This window comes from Protobothrops mucrosquamatus, unplaced genomic scaffold (assembly GCF_001527695.2).
Source record: "Protobothrops mucrosquamatus isolate PMUCROS unplaced genomic scaffold, P.Mucros_1.0 scaffold109, whole genome shotgun sequence".
Classification (NCBI taxonomy): domain Eukaryota; kingdom Metazoa; phylum Chordata; class Lepidosauria; order Squamata; family Viperidae; genus Protobothrops; species Protobothrops mucrosquamatus.
This window is the reverse complement of record NW_015386481.1, coordinates 121,088-137,363: the sequence shown is the minus strand read 5'-3', so window position 1 is coordinate 137,363 and position 16,276 is coordinate 121,088. Positions and strand designations below refer to the sequence as shown.

Below are 16,276 nucleotides of genomic sequence, written 5' to 3'. Positions count from 1 at the left end.
ACTCCTACTCCTACTCCTACTCCTACTCCTACTCCTCTTCTTTCTTTTTTCTTCTTTCTTCTTTCTTCTTCTTGAATATGCAAATACTTTTCTGAAGCTGGTCTCTTCCAGTGATCTTAAACTTCCATAATTCATCAGTTGCTTGGGAATTATGGGACTTTCTTATCCAGAGAGCTGGGGGACACAGGTTGAGGGCATCTCAAGGACATCGTTGAGATACAATGGACACCAGGTTCAAGGTATCTCAAGGACCTCTGTTGAGGGATGGTAGACACCATCTTTCCTTCCTTCCTCCCTCCCTCCTTCCCTCCTTCCTTCCCTTCTGTCTCTCTCTTTCTATCTTTCTTCCCTGATCTATCACCATCCCGTTCTCCCTCAGACACCCTCCATGACCTCCTTGACGGCTGCAGCCTACATGCACTCGGTCCGCTGGGCCCTTTGGCAGCCTGTTCTGGATGCGAATGCCGAGGACGTGGTCCTTCCCTTGCGAGGCGGAGCCCAGCTGAACCCCCACCACGTCCTGGTTTATAAGACCCCTCCGGACACCATGAGCTCCGAGGAGGTGAGAGGCCCTTTCCCCGCTTGGCTCTTGAATCTCAGATCTCGGCGGCGGTGGTGGATGGGGACGATGGGTCCTGAGGCAGAACGCGGAGAAGACAGGAAGGGAGGTTGCAGCGATGTGTAAGCTCAAGAAGGTTCATTTTGGAGAACCCAAGCCCCTTTTTCTAGGTGACCTTTGGGATTTAAGCCCGTGTTTCATTCATCTACGCAGCAAAGCATTGTGGGAATCAAACCATGTTGGCTTCACAACTGCCGTGCAGGTACCTAGGACCAGGTGAGAAAGATACATATATATATATATATAATAAAATTGCAGGTGAAGCAGGTCGAATCGGGCATCCTGGCGTTTCAGTTCTCCACCAGCTCCGAGGAACGACTGGGAACGGCCGCCAAGCCTCCGGGCGTCAAGAGAAGAACGAAGCTGCCATCGGTCCGATCGCCCGGTGAGGGGTTCTATCCCACCTTCCTTCTTGGGGGAACATGTGGGGGGCCATCAGACCCCTTCCAAGGTTGAGCAGGCCCTTCAGGACAGCGGTGGGGGTCAGAAACGTACGACCGTTCAAGGTTATGACAGACAGTGGGGAGGTACTTACAACACAGTTACGACACTTAGCGATGGGAATTTTGGTCCCGGTGACTTCTCATCGGTCCCTTTTTCTAGTGCCATGGTTGCGTCAAACGGCTGCGGAATAAATGGTTGTAAGTCGAGGTCTGCTTGTCCTCCAGAGGTCGTAAAGTGGGGCTTAACAATATGTCTCCCTCAGCAGTATAAATGTGGGGCTCCCTTGTGGTCGTAAGCCGAGGACTTGCCTCGACTCTCTGCTTAAGGACCGGAGCTGCAGCTTAGATTTGATCCGCTTCCGATTCTTTTTCTTTTCTTTTTTTCCTTCTCTCGACGGAGGAAAAGAGAAAGAAAAAATAAATAAATCAAGATTATTATTTTTTCTCAGCCACTAGAGTGCAGTCCGTTCTCGTTTTTTCTCTCCTTTCCTGCTCTGGAAATATTTTGGCATGGACCAGAGATGGATTCCAATGGGGTTGTTGAATAGATGCTAAAACCTAGAATATAGAATGACAGGAGTAGGAAGGGACCTCGGAGGTCATCTAGTCCAACCCCCTGCCCGAGCAGGAGACTCTAGACTTTTCCAGACAAGTGGCTGTCCAGTCTCTTCTTGAAGACCTCCACTGGTTAATTGATCTGGGTTTATAGGATTCTATGTTTTATGATCATGGTGACAGTTCTTCCTCTTCGTCCTTATCTAGGTTCACCTCCTTCCGTCCAGATGTTGGTTTCTACTCAGGATTATACGCAGGGCCCCGGGGTAAGTCTGTCTGTCGAGTTCCCTGCAGGAAAAAGAAACAAAGGAATATTTTCCGTTATAGCCAGTCCTCTACTTACAACCACCATTGAGCCTTAAGAACTGCCTCGATTAGCAACTGAAACTTGGGGCTCAGCGGTGGTCGTGAGCCGAGGACCCCCTGCGCCCAATTCTCACCTCGCTTCACAAGTGACCTCTCCTTGCAGCTGTCGATGTCCGAATTGTCGGCGTCCCCGATAAAGAGGACCGTCCAGACTTTGCGGCAGCCGGTCAGCGATGCTGAGCCGTCCCAGGACAGTCTTCAGCCGGCCGGAGAGGTAACCACTTCGGACAGGCCTGCGCAATCAAAGACTAGCCGAAATTCCCGGTTTCCTTTTCGACAGAAAACCCAGCTTAGCTTTTTGAGACCCTCCCTTTTCCTTCTCTCCCCTCCCAGCCGGAGCGGAGCCAAGCCGGCATCGCTCACCTGGAGTCCGACTTGAGCTGCGGCCCCCAACTCGAGGATTCGTCCCTGGTGGACCAGCTGCAGGAGCTGCCCTTCACGCCGGTCCACGTGCCCATCCTGGCCCTCGGAGGAGCACCTTGGCGCAGGTGAGGCCCCAGAAAAAGAGGGAAGGAAGGAAGGAAGGAAAAGGGAAAGAAGGAAGGAAAATGGGAGGGACGGAGGGAGGAGGAAGGAAGAAAAAACGAAAAGAAAGGAAAGGAGAAAAGAGATTGAGGAAGGAAGGAAAGAAAGAAGCAGAGTGGGAAGGAAGGAAGAGAAATGAGAGAGAAAGAGAGAGAGGTAGGGAGGGAGGGAAGAAGGAAAGGAAAGAAGGATTCAGAATCCCCTTCCTTCCCCAGCCCGAACACTGGCCCCACCCGGGCCTCGCTTGCCCGCCTGCGCACGGCCGGATTCCCGGAGCTTCTGGATTGCAACAAGGAGCCGGTGGAGATGCTGGATCCCAGTGATCCCACCCCCTGCAGCCCCCAGCAGGAAGGAGCCGACCTCCTGCCCGACCACGAGATCCACCTGCAGTTCCTGGCCTTGAGCAGGTGGGCCAGGCCTCCCGGTTCCTCCTCTGTGCACGTGAAATTTACTCCTTTGCAGGCTTTTGCGGCGCCTCAATTTACGACTGCCTTTTTCACTCTGTGTCCTTGGGTTTGTCTAGTGTGGTGTTTCTCAACCTTGGCACTTTAAGGTGTCTGGAGTTCAACTCCCAGAATTACCCGGGCGTTAATGCATTTCTTTTGATGTACATCCCTAGTGTGTGCCTGCTTACTCTCTTATAATCCCTTTCTCTGCAGTCTCTCCACTCTAGGAAGTAAGAGGAGGGGGGGAAAAAAACGGCATAGCTGGCTGGGGAATTCTGGAACTCTTAACGGGTTGCTGAGTGCTAGGATTTCGGGCTTCGCCAGTTGAATTTCCGCTCCTTTCCTTCCACCAGGCCTGCCCAGGACAGCCCTGCCACCTGGCCCCACAGCGTCTACTTCACCCTCCAGTTTTACCGCTTCCCCCCGGTCACCACGCCACGGCTGCAGCTGGTCCAGACTCAGGCCTGTGGGCCAGCGACCCACATCCTGGCGCAAATCAACCCGGACGGGAGCCCCAATCTCGGTACGGCTGGGACGCAACAGGGGAGACTGGTAGGGAGAGGACCCGCCCACTAGTGAGCCAGGCCAGGCGGCTTCTGGAAGGTTCTTGCCACCTTATACACACTGGGCCCGCTCCTTCCCTCCGCAGCGCCCCCTGGCTTCCACCTGAAGTACGCGGTGGACGTGGCCTCCCTCAAGCCAGGAGAGCCGCGCTGGTTCCTCCACTACCTAGCCCAGCATTCCCTGCAGATCGACGTCTGGGACGGGGACTCGCTGCTTCTGCTGGGATCGGCTGCCGTCAAGCTCAAGGTAGGTGAGGCAAGGCCTCCAAGGCAGTCCTCCAGTTACGATCGGGGGGTAGGTCAACCCCTGGAAGAAGCGAGTTACGTCCGATTTTTTTCACCCGGTGTCTCCGGGGATCACGGGATCCAAATTCAGACGCTTGGCAACCGGCTCGTGTTTATGACGGTCGCAGCGTCCCCCGGGGGGGGGAGGGTGTCACGAGATCCCCTTTTGCGGCCTTCTGACCGGCAGAGTCAAGGGGGGGAGCTGGATTCGCTTAATGACCGCGAGACCAGCTTAACGGATGCAGTCATTCGCTTAAAAACTGGGGCAAGGTTGTAAAATGGAGCAGAAGCCGCTTAGCCAGTCTCTCTCCCCTAGCGACAGAGACCTGGGGCTCCGTGGTGGTCGTAAGCCGAGGACTGCCTGTATTTCCAGGGTGGGGGCAACGGGGACAGAGGGAGACGGGCCCCCCACATTCAGCCGTGACCGGCCACAGCTGGCCTCCCTTCGCAGCACCTGCTCCGCCGAGGCCGTCCGGCCGTCCAGGTCTGCCACGAGTTGGAGGTGCTGACCGTGGAGTACAAGCCGGACGTGAGCCTGCTGAGCGGCCAGGGCTTCCGGCCTTGGGGGGTCAAGCCCATCGGGGTCCAGGCGGTCCTGCGGGCTCAGCTCCACCTCCGCCTGGCCAACATCGGTGAGTGCCTCTTCTGTCCTCCCTCCCTCCTTTTCTTTCTTTCTTTCTTTCTTTCTTTCTTTCTTTCTTTCTTTCTTTCTTTCTTTCTTTCCTTCCTTCCTTCCTTCCTTCCTTCCTTCCTTCCTTCCTTCCTTCCTTCCCTCCCTCCCTCCCTCCCTCCCTCCCCTTCCCTTCCCAGCCAGTGTCACCATTCTGCGGGCATCCTCCTGGCGCTTTGTTCTCCATCTTGATCCCCTTTGACCATCTCCTGGCTTTCCCCCTTCGCGTGGGCCTGCCACCTTCTCCCAATCGTTCTTCCTTTGTAAGAATCCAGGTCACTTCTCAGCTTCTCTTCTCCGTGAGCCTTTGAGAAGGCGAGACGGAGGACGGGGAAACGTGATCCCTTTGCAGCCGTTCTTTCGTTCGTTCCTTCGCCCAGCCGGCTGCCTCCGATTCCTACCTCTGTCAGAAAACAGATTATATGTATATGTACAGTATATGTAGTTCTTTAGTTATTCAGGTTTTCTCCCGCGTAGAATTAGAAGTGTCTTGGCGACGTTTCGACGAAGTCACATTCGTCATCTTCAGGCTGGTGTCTTCAGCTTCGTGCTTCTGGGAGTAGATGTACAGTATATGTATATATATATATTCCTCCCTCCCTTCCTTCTACTTTCCCCTTTCTCCCTTTCTTTCTCCCTTCCTTCCTTCCTTGCTTCCTTCTTCCCTCCCTCCCTCCCTTCCTTCCTACTTTCCCTTCTTCCTTCCTTCCTTCCTTCCTTCCATCCATCCATCCATCCATCCATCCAGGGTCTCCTGCTTCAGCTGGGGGTTGAACTGCAAGACCTCCAAGGTCCCATCCAACTCTGTTATTCTATCATCCCAGATCAATTCATCAGGAGGAGGGCTTCCCCTCCAGAAGTGGTGGCTGCTCCATCCCTGGAGGTTTTCAAGCAGAGACCGGACAGACATTTGTCCAGAATAGTCTAGGAAGGGGGTTGGGCTAGAAGACCTCCAAGGTCCCTTCCAACTCCTGTTATCCTGCATTTTGTATCATCCTGGAGCTCAAGGAATGGATCAAGGTGGCTGCCCAGTTCTGGAGGACCCCCCCCCCCACCCGTAGAGATGAATTTCCTTGCCCCCGAGGAGGAGCGAAAGCCGGAGAATGGGGTTCCAGAAGGTTCCATCTCTCCTTATCTGAACCTTTTAAGCTGCCTTCCCAGCACCCCGGCGGGGATGAAAGGCCGTCTTTGGAAAGGAGCTTCTCTCCTTCCCTGCCGCAAATCAAAGCCTCTCAGACGCCGGAGGTGTCTCCTTTGATACCTCTGCCTCGGCTCTGAAAAGGCCACCAGCCTTATTCTATTTTATTTTTATGAGAAGGAGAGGGAGGGGGGAGCTTTTGGGGCTTGCAGGTTGGGGAGGAGATCAAAAGAGCCATCAGGGCTCTGTGAAAGGACTGGATAAACCTATTATGCATCAAGGTGGTTTCTCCCCCCCCAAGTCAAAGGCAGAGAGCCCGCTGAGCCTCACTCGGGGGTCAGAAACACACAAAGATGACTGCCACTGCGAAGCAAGGTGGGGAGAAAGAGAGAGAAAGGAAAGAAGAGAAGAAGAAAAAGAAAGAAAGAAAAAGACAGGGAAAGGGGAAGGGAGGAGAAGAAGGGAAGGGAGGGAGGGAGGGGGGAAGGGCAGGAGGAAGGAAGAAAGGAAAGACAGAAGAAAGCGAGGGTGAAGGAGGAGAAAAGGAAGGAGGGAAGGGTAGGAAGAAAGGAAGGGAGATGATAGGAAAGAAGGAAGGAAGGAATTTGAGGGCATGGGTTTTTGGCAGCCGGAGACCCTCCAGGCGCCCTCGCCAGAGGTTTTCGTACGTGCAACTCCGCGCAAGGTTTAATCATTTTATTCTTGTATAAAACCGAGATAAAAGACGAACGCGAAGTGAGGAAAAGCAGAGCAAGGAAATCAAAAGTGGAAGCTCCAAGTGCAAGTAGAAGAAAAAGTGTTTTCTGATCTTGTTACAAGTACAAATTATAAATTTAGCTCTTCCTCTCCGGTCGCAGCCTCGCTCTGTTCTTCCTCTGATCTATTCTCTCTAATCCTCGACAATCATAAACGCGAAGCTCGTTTTTGTTCTGTTTCACGCCAAGGAGAGAGTCCATCGGGGGTTTCCAGTCATCCCTAAACCCCCGTATTGTCTCTCCTCTGATCAAAGGAGCCGATGCAACTATCTCAGCAGCTTCCATCCTCTCCGCCAACCGTTCCTCCATCTTGGGCCGTGTCACCTCTTCTTCCTGCTCCTCCCCTCATGCGGTCCTCTCGGCGGAGAGATGAAGATCTGGGTTGCTCCATCACCTTCATTATTCATGAAGAGGAGATGTCTTTGTTTCCTCCGTCTCCTTGTCAAAATGGAAGCTCGCCTGAGGCATCCAGAGATTTTTTATTTATTTTTTTGTTCCAAGGAGAAGAAGCGAGACGGGCCAGAAGAAACCACAAGAGTGTGAAATATATATATATATATAAATATATATCCGTCTCCTTCAGATCATGATGAACATGAAAGTCACCCGCTCGACGGTTGCCAAGCCTGGGAGATGGGTGAGATGCGGTTGACGTTTTTAGAGCAGGACACGGATCACCTCATGAGGTTTCCATTCCTCACGTTCCACCAGCGTGACCAGGATCAGGCTTGGGCTGTGCGGAGAGAAGGTGTTTTGGTTTCTACCATCGGTCTCCTGTTCCGTGTATGAAGATCTGGAATGAGGCGACACGCCAACGTGATGCAATTGTGAGGCCCTTGGATAAGCTTCCTCCGGTGTGTGGTCTTAGGAACTGGGGTGATGTCTCGGCTCTCTTTGACCTAAAGAGCACAGAGACGAGCGACAGAGACAATGAAGGTCATCTTGGAAGCTGCTTCTTAAGAAGAACTTGGATGTGTTCCGCCTAAAGAAGAGAACGCTAAGGGAAGACCTGACAGTAGTCTTCCAATCCATGAAGAGGTCTCAAGGGGAAGAAGATCGGATTCGTTCATAGCCCCCAAGGATAAGACAAGGGCCAGTGGTCTGAAGGTCTACCAAGACACATCCAACCTTGAAATAAGGAGGAATGTCCTCGGCTATTAAGCACTGGAACAGCTTTCTGGAGGGATAGGGCTCTGTCTGTGGAGAACTTGAAGTCAAGGGTGGACGTGGTAGGATCAGAAGACCTCCAAGGTTCCTTCCAGCCTCAGGATACTATGATCCTGAGATAGACAGATAAGATACATGAGGGAGGGTGGGAGAGATGGATGGATGGATAGGCAGAAGGATGGATGGATGGATGGATGGATGGAGCGGCTTGCCTCCAGAAGCTGTGGGTGCTCCATCACTGGAGGTCTTCAATAAGAAACTGGACAGCCATTTGTCCTTAATGGTCTAGGGTTCTGCTTGAGCATGGGCTGGACTAGAAGACCTCTAAGGTCCCTTCCAACTCTACATCTTTTAACCCTTCTCTTCCCCACATCCCAAATAGGGGAAGTTCAAAAGATCTCTGATCTACTCCAGCCCCTTCTCTCATCCATGTACAGGATAAGGAGAGTGGAGCTCTGCTGATGGGGACCCCCCAACACCCCCCCCCCCATCCTTCCCTTCTCTTACAGGCCACCGGAGCGAACGGGGGCTGCGGAGGTCGCACTCCTTACCCCCCTCCTGTAGACGGGTCATCTCCTCACAGGACGGGGCCAGAGGCTTCCCTGGTGGCAGTTTGGTCTCCATCAACCCTCACAGGGGTAAGTTTCCCTTGATTTGGGGGGGGGGAAATGGGGGCGGGAAACAAGGTCAACAAGATAGGTATATTTGTTGAGTTTTTTTCTAGATTTGCAGGCCCAGGTTTAGTGGGGAAAGGTCTCCTCAATTCTTTAATTTTCTCTCCCTTGGATGGGTGCCCACACTTCTTTCCCAAGGAGGCCTGCAATGGCCTCCTCACTGAGGACTAGGGACTCTGTTCTGAGGAACAATGAATCACTGGAATGGCCTGCGCCCAGAGGTTGTGGGTGCTCCATCGCTGGAGGTTTTTCAAGGAAAGTTCAGACTGCCTGTATATAAAATAATAATAGAATAAGATTAAAAAAAAATAGAAAAGAGAAGTTTTTGCACTTCAGATTTCCACTTCCACCCTCTGTGTGTGTGTGTACGTGTGTGTGTGTGTGTGTATGTGTGTGTGTGTGTTGTAAAAATGACTTCAGCCAATTTGTCACTGCTGGGGGAGAGCGGCCTGAACCGGGAGAATCAATTGAAGGGCAGCTAAGCGACAAATAACACTGAATTTTCTCGTTCTGTGCCAGCGGTTTTGATCTCACTTCCCTCCTTGGATCAAAAACTCCTAACTGGAACTGAAAACTGCACAAAATTGTGATTTCATCCAAGATCTGCAATTTTTATATTATTTTTTTGGGCCTTTCGGGCTGCTCCCCAGCACTATCAGAGAGTCCTCGACTTTACGAGGCAAAAATACCCCATCAATTACCATTACGGGACCCCCAAGGCCCTGAGAACAGCCATAAATGCTGGCTAGTTGCCGAGTGTCACGTGACAATGCGGGTGTGGCTTCAGACTTGGAATTTGGGCTGCATGTAGCCCTGGGGAGGCCCATCGCAATTTCACATTGTCACTTAAGTCGCCAGTCGTAAGTCAAGGACTTCAAACGGTCACCAAGCCACCGGTCGTAAGTCACTGTATTAGGGCTTCGAATTTAACCTAGCCGCGGTCGTTGCCCGATGGAAACCATCGTTGACTGAACCTTAACTGAGTTTGAGGTGGGTTGGCTTGACTGCCACCCTTTGGCGCCTCTCTTCCAGTCGGAAACGTGTGCCAAGCCAAAAAACTGGCCGAGGTGGACAGTGAGCTGGCCGCTCTCCTTTTTTCCCACTTGCGGGAAGTCAGCGCCGCCTTGCAGCCCGCCAACCAGGAAGGCGGCCTCACCCGACGCCGAAAGTTGGAGAGGATGCTTTCAGTCCGGAGGAAGGAATCCCAGGAGGGCGACATTGGGAGGAAAAGCAGCTTCGTCTTGGTGAGGGACGTGGGGATCGGATACAGGCGGGGTCAGCTCCGGGCCCAGCTGACCCGCCCTCCGTAGTTTCCTAGGCTTCCTAGGGGAGGGAGGGAGATGGAAGTCCTGGCTTTAACAGGAAGCTTGAGAATGCTTCCTGTTGGGATGCAGAACAGAAAACTACGTTTGATTTGAATCTGAAATGTCTTCTAATTAAACCCGAGGACCTCCCACCCCACTTTTTCTTGAGGCCATCTTTGTTTCTCCCCCCCCCAGGGGCACCACGAAGACCGGGTTCAGCACTCCCGAGACCTCCAGCTGATCGAGGCGTACCGGGAGCGCATCAAAGCCGAGAGCATCACCTCCATGCTCTGCCAAGCCATCACCACCCACCACACCGTCTACGCCACGTTGGGCACGGCCGAGTTCTTTGAGTTCGCCCTGAAGAATCCCTACAGCGTCCAGCACACGGTGACCATCAGGATAGACAACCCGGAGCTCAGGTAAAGAACAGCAGGAGGTCACCTGCCCATTGAGAAGAAGGTTGATCTCTTCCTTGTGGGACTCCTTTGGAAGCTGTAGGAAAGGAAGGCCCCCCAAATTCAACAGGTGTCTGCAATGCGTTGTCACTCTCTGTCCAGTGTTCCGAGGACAAGCCAACCCAGATTCAGTAACTTCAACATTGGTTGGAGTAGGTGGTCCTCCAGGTATTGTTGACCTTCAGCCTGATCTCCAACCAAGAGACAGTGGAAGTTGGAGGTACATCTGGAGGCCACCTATAATTTCCAGAAGGTGACCCAAGGAACCCCTTGGAGATGCCCTCTCTCCAAAGCCACCATCTCTCCATTTTCTTCATTAATGTGGTCCTTGCTCTTCTCCTAGCGTCATCTTGGACGTCAGAGAGTGGAGGCGTTTTAAAGAACTGACCCAAACGGTCACACCATTGGAGGAGGACATGTTTCATCTTCACAACGGCCTCACCCCTCAGGTCTACCTCCGTCCCAAGGAGACGGTCTACATCCCCTTCAAGTACCAGACCTTCTCCACGGAGCAGGCAGCCATGATGCAGGTAGGAAAGTCCTCGCCCCTTGCTTTTTCCACACAGGGAGTCCTTGAATTACATCTGTTCGTTCAGCCACTGAGGTTGTGACTTCAAGTGTGAAAACTGGTCCTAAGTCCCTTTTTCCAGTGCCGTCGTAACTTCGGACGGTCACTAAACGGGTGGTTGTAAGTCAAGGACTACCTGTATTCATGTAACTGTTGTCTTTTAAACCTTGTTGGAGATGTAAAGCTGGGTGGGGGTGGGGGAGAGGGGTTCCTTCACGGTCCTCTGCCATGCCATCTCTTTGATTTCCAGCAAGGTCCCCCCGAGCTGACCTCTAAGGAAGGTGAGAAGATCTGCACGGCCGCCTCTTCCGGAAAGTTCAGCGAGACGCTGCGCATCAAGGTAATAATGCAGGAAGTGACCTGTCATCTGAATGGGGTGAAAAGCTTTTGGTGACCCTGCTGAGGTGGGCAGTTCCCTCCTTTGTGGGTTGGACACTGTCCAGAATCCATGGGACGGCAGGAACACCATGGACAAAAGCTTAGGGAAGTGGTGTCCTGGATATTCTTCCTCCTCTTCTTCATCCCCCTCTCCTCCTCCGCCTTCTCCTCTTCTCATTGTCCTCCTCTTCTCCTTCCTCTCCTCCTCCTTTTTCTTCTCCTCCTCTTCCTCCTTCCTCTCTCTAGATAGTCCTTCTCTTCCTCTGAGTGTCTTCTTCTCGTCCAGGTGTCCTTCACGGTGGGCAGCGGCAAGCCCCTCGCCATCCTGACCGTCAGCGTGGAATCCCAGCCCCACGCCGTGGATCAGACCTTCCGCTTCTACCACCCGGAGCTGACCTTCCTGAAGAAATCCATCCGCCTGCCTCCGTGGCACACGCTCCCAGGTGGCTCTCCAGGTTCTCCTCCTGGCTAAATTGACCGTATTCTGAACATTCAGGATACGTAATGCCCCATCATTGCAGGTTGACCAGCAGCAATTGAGCGATTGCATTGAGATTGGAGGACTTTTTGATGCTTTATGTGATATAAAAGCATTGAAATCTCCCTGGGTAGGTCTAAACTAATGTTTCTCCACCTTGGCAACGTTAAGAGAGGTGGGCTTCAACTCCCAGAATTCCTCAGCTGGCTTTAAGATGGGTGGACTTCAGTATCAACCTGCTGGCAGGGAATTCTGGGAGTTGAAGTCCACCCATTAGGTTTTTAGTTGAGTGGGTCACAGTCCGTTGGAGTTGCCGTCACTGATAAAGGAAGAGGGACATTTGATTTGAAGCCCTCAAAGATCAGCAGCTATTGAGACCCTCCTGTTTCTCCTCGGCAGGGGCTCCTGTAGGTGTTCCTGGGGGAGACCCTGAGATGTTTGTCCGCTGCAGTGATCCCAACGTCATCTGTGAGACCAAGAAGATGGTACGGTTGACCACCCTAAGCTTTGTGGGTGTGGTTGGTGGGATTGATCAGGGCAGGAAGCGGAGTGTTCAAGGGGGAGGGGCTAGAACAGGCTAACCTGGCCTTCGCAGGTGAACAAAGACCGTCCCTTTGACTCAGAACCGATGGTGTGGATGCACCAAGGTGGATCTCTCCAACTACGACCTACTTGTACCCGAAATCCCGTGTCCTAATTTTAACTCCCAAAGGAACCGAATTAAATCTGCTCTTGATCTTCTCCTCCAGGGACCCGGAGAACCCCAGGACATCTTTCTGAAGGTTGCTGCGGGTTCAAGTCCCCAAATCCAGAGATTCTTCGTGTTGATTTACACGTAAGCGTCGCCCTCTTTAAAAGCGATTCAGACTCCTCCGATCAGCCGTTAGCCCAAAAAAAAAAAAAAAAAATTGAGATTGTGGCCATCAAGCTGGGCTCATCTGCCGGCATTAATTAAAAGGAAGGCGAGGTTGAGATTTAATTATTAAAGCAAGTGAAATCGTTTGAGGTAGTCCTTGAGTTATGACCGCAGCAGAGCCCAAAATTTCTGTGGCTAAGTGGGTTTTGCCCTCTTTTACGACCTTTCTTCCCACACCTGTTAAGCAAATCACGGCCCTTTTCTCCTCCTTCCTTTGGGCAGAGACCCCTGGCTGGCCGCCCCCATCCAGGTCTGGCAGTTCTACCTCCACTGCCTGCAGTGGGTCGAGGCCAGCTGCGTCCTGGGTCAGCTGACCCGGCTTTCCTTGGTGCTCCGGGGGACCCACACCCTCCGTAAGGTGAAGGCCTTCACCTCCCACCCCCACGAGATGAAGGTAAGCTCCTCCAATTAGCTTGAGTGCTGAAAAATTGGGCAATCACTCCGCCAACATATTCAAGTTTCTAGTCCTTATGGCTGGAAACGGGCCTGAGACTGACCCAATCGGGACTTTTCAGTAAAACACTCCCAGCCACTCCCCCGTCTGGATTACTATGACCTGCTCTACGTGGGGGCTGCCCTCGTCACTAAACAAACTGTTGTTAAGTGGAGGATACTGTTATTTTGACCCGTGGTTGCTGAAATGTCGCGGTCTCTAACCGTGATCGGCATGGAGGCCCCGTCCAAAGTCCGCCAGTGACTTTGGACGGTCCTCTGTCCTCCGTTGCGAGAGCCGGCAAAGAATTTATCGCGGAGACGCCGGTTGGTAATTGCCTTTTGATTAAAGCTGTCCGAGAGCTCGCCGGGCCCACCATCCGGATTAATGAGGTCACCTGGAGGCAGATCGTTTCGTTAGGGGAAATTTTTTTAAGTCATAATTATAAATGGAGATTGTAAGAGAGAGGCCAACTCGGCTAGCCCTCCCGTACGGGAATAAAAACGCTGGAAAGTTTGGGGTCCGGTCTGAAAAGGGCAAAATTGGCTCTGTTGGTGGTGGAGACATTGTCCAGGGAGGGTGGCTTTGAGCAAGGTTGGGTTACGTTGTAAAGAAATGGTGCATTTATTGCAGGCCAAAGAGCATCCTTTTATGGAGGTAGCCCAGCATAAAACCTTCAGCTTCTCAGCCTTGGGAAGGGAGGGAGGGAGGGAGGAAGAAAAATAAAAGGAAGGAAGGAAGGAAGGAGATGGGGAGGAAGGAAGCAAGCAAGGAAAAGAAAGAGGGAAGAAAGGATAGATAAATGGTCAAGAGGGAAAGGAAGGAAAGAAAGGAAGGAAGGATGGGAGAGAGAGTAAGAATAAATGAAGATAGGGAAAGGAGGGAATGATAGGAAGAAAGGAAGAAGGAAGGAAGGAAGGAAGGAAGGAAGGAAGGAAGGAAGGAAGGAAGGAACAGGGTTGACTGGTGAATTCTGGGGTTCAAAGTCCCCCATCTTCACATGACCAAGTTTGTAAAGCGATCAGACCTGTCCCTAAAGGTGAGATGCCCTCCCTTGGGCTGATGGGACGCCGCTTCCTCTCCCCCCTCCAGCTGGAACCGGACGGGGTCTTCGTCCTGCCGGCCAACGGGGTCCAGGACCTGCACCTCGGACTGCAGCCACAGAGCGCCGGCAGCCGCTTCATCTACCTCAACCTGGTGGACGTTGAGTTCCACCAGCTGGTCTCCACCTGGCTGGTCTCCATGTCCTGCAGGCAGCCCTTCATCTCCAAGGTGAGCCTCGGGGGGACCTTCATAGAGCGAGGCCGAGGAATGATTTCCCATTTCTTGGGGGAGGGGGTTGTCACGTGACCCGGGGACGCGGCGACCGTCATAAATCCAAGGTCCCTTCCAGCCCTAACATCCTAGGTGGTTGGCCACGGATCACTTGAGCCCCTCCGTGTCCTTTTCCCACCGGCAGGCGTTCGAAATCCTGCTGCCTTCCGGGGGAGGGAAAGGGTCCAACAAGAAGATCACCTACAGCAACTCCTACCCCTCTCGGCGGGCCTATTTCCTGCACACCAACCATCCGGATTTGCTGCATTTTAAGGAGGACTCCTTCGAGGTGAGGGAGGTGCTCCCGAGAGGGCTCGGGGTGGGGTCCCTGGGGAGGGCCCTCTGGGCAGGGGGGGGCTATCCCAGCGTCCTTGGTGCGCAATTGTTTCCATGCAGATGTTTCCTTACCCAATTGGGTAACATCTTCAGTGCTCTGCACACTGCAATGATGGCGTTGCCTTCCAAGCCCCCCACAGGTCTCCTCCTCCTCCTCCTCCTCCTCCTCCTCCTCTCAATAAATCACATCCCCTTCTAGCACAGATGATCTTATCTAGTTGGGTCGTGAAACGTCTGCAAGAAAACCACCTAGCTCAGAGAGCACCAGGGACCCCACAGTCATCGTCGTCGTCATCGTCGTCGTCCTCCTCCTCCTCCTCCTCCTCCTCCTCTTCTTCTCCTCTTCTTCCTCCTCCTCCTCCTCCTCCTCCTCCTCCTCCTCCTCCTCCTNCTTCTTCTTCTTCTTCTTCTTCTTCTTCTCCTTCTCCTTCTCCTCCTCCTCCTCCTCCTCCTCCTCCTCTTCTTCTTCTTCTTCTTCTTCCTCCCCCTCCTCCTCCTCTTCCTCCTCCTCCTCCTCTCAATAAATCACATCCCCTTCTAGCACAGATGATGTTACCTAGTTGGGTCGTGAAACGTCTGCAAGAAAACCACCCAGCTCGGAGAGCACCAGGGACCCCCGTAGTTCAACCCTGTTTTCTACCAATGCTGTTCATATCTGGCCACCTCTGAGCCTCAAACAAAGCTGTAGAGCACTTTTGCACCCTGAAAAATCGAGGTTAATCCCAGGGAGTGCAAAGCTGTCCTGGGCAGGAAGGAGAGAAGGGTCCAAGCGGGGAGGGATGTCGGATATTTAACCAGGATCGCCCTCCTTTAGGGTCAAGGGTCCGCCTTCATTTCCCTCTGACCAACCTGGGTGACTCCAGAGCAGGGTGACCAGTTCACAAAAGGCACTCTCTCCCCATGCCCCAGTTGGCACCCCAAACCAGCTCCTTAACCCTCCTCCCTGCTCTCCCTCCAGGTGGGCGGAGGGGAGACCTACACCATCGGCTTGAGGTTCGCCCCCAGCCAAAACGCCGGTGAAGAGGAAATTCTGATTTATATCAACGACGCCGAAGGGAAGAACGAGGAGACATTTTGTGTGAAGGTCACCTACCAGTAATGGGGTGTCGGGTCGGTACCCCTTATCAAATTCAATCCCCCTTTATTTCCCTTCTCGTCCTCGTACCCCCGAACGGTCTACGAAGACCCCCTCAAATCCAAATCCTCGGGGTGCCCCTTTGTGCCTTTTATACCCATCGGCTTCTCCAGGGGTGTCGAGTTTTCAAGCACAAACTCAGTTTTTTTCCCCTTTCCTGCTGGTTCTGCTCTGAATTCACTTCCTGGGGTGCAAGTAGCTGGTACCCCACTAAGCGTTTTGGGTGACCCCATCAAAGACAAAAAAAAAAAAAGGAACACACGTTAAAAACCTGGAAAAATTTGTCTGCACCAGGACGGATCAGCTTTTCGAAACCTTCCAGCCTCAACTTAATTTGAACGGTGAATAATTAGCGCAGTCTTTTCTGCAGTTTTTTTTTTTAAGGTTTTATTCGCTGGGATTAAAATTGGAGATCTATTTTCCTCCGCCGAGCTCATATCTGCAATATTTACTGAATTTTGAGGGTCTTTCTTAAAAAAAAAAAAAAACCAGTAGCGAAGCACACAACTACAGACGCACACAGACAGAGTTTTTTGGGGGATGTACCTGAAAACCTGTCGGGTTTCAAGACTAAGAGGGGCTAATCTGCTCCCCCTCTCTAAAAAAAAATAGACCAGGATTAATGCATCTTCTCAACAAAGATGCCAGCGGCCTGCAAAACGAGCTCGCCGGCCTTAATGAAGAAAGGATTGGTGATAGCGAAAAAAAAATAAGGAAACCTGGAGATGAAACTGCTTAAAAAAAAAAAAA

At 52.4% G+C, this 16,276-nt stretch overlaps 1 protein-coding gene across 1 annotated transcript in view; it reads left to right on the top strand.

Annotated features, from left to right (window-relative positions):
- Positions 1 to 15,822, top strand: part of NPHP4 (nephrocystin 4) — a 22,227-nt gene extending 6,405 nt beyond the window's left edge. The window contains exons 9-28 of the mRNA XM_029283496.1: positions 380 to 562; positions 878 to 1,004; positions 1,825 to 1,883; positions 2,087 to 2,197; positions 2,317 to 2,457; positions 2,698 to 2,915; positions 3,308 to 3,477; positions 3,604 to 3,764; positions 4,254 to 4,434; positions 8,042 to 8,170; positions 9,239 to 9,450; positions 9,706 to 9,932; positions 10,312 to 10,558; positions 11,201 to 11,357; positions 11,792 to 11,877; positions 12,142 to 12,227; positions 12,531 to 12,702; positions 13,834 to 14,013; positions 14,201 to 14,344; positions 15,350 to 15,822. Coding sequence (XP_029139329.1) covers positions 380 to 562; positions 878 to 1,004; positions 1,825 to 1,883; positions 2,087 to 2,197; positions 2,317 to 2,457; positions 2,698 to 2,915; positions 3,308 to 3,477; positions 3,604 to 3,764; positions 4,254 to 4,434; positions 8,042 to 8,170; positions 9,239 to 9,450; positions 9,706 to 9,932; positions 10,312 to 10,558; positions 11,201 to 11,357; positions 11,792 to 11,877; positions 12,142 to 12,227; positions 12,531 to 12,702; positions 13,834 to 14,013; positions 14,201 to 14,344; positions 15,350 to 15,490 — 3,132 coding nt within the window. The 3' untranslated portion in view covers positions 15,491 to 15,822. The remainder of the gene's footprint in view (positions 1 to 379; positions 563 to 877; positions 1,005 to 1,824; positions 1,884 to 2,086; positions 2,198 to 2,316; positions 2,458 to 2,697; positions 2,916 to 3,307; positions 3,478 to 3,603; positions 3,765 to 4,253; positions 4,435 to 8,041; positions 8,171 to 9,238; positions 9,451 to 9,705; positions 9,933 to 10,311; positions 10,559 to 11,200; positions 11,358 to 11,791; positions 11,878 to 12,141; positions 12,228 to 12,530; positions 12,703 to 13,833; positions 14,014 to 14,200; positions 14,345 to 15,349) is intronic.
- Positions 15,823 to 16,276: the final 454 nt, after the last annotated feature.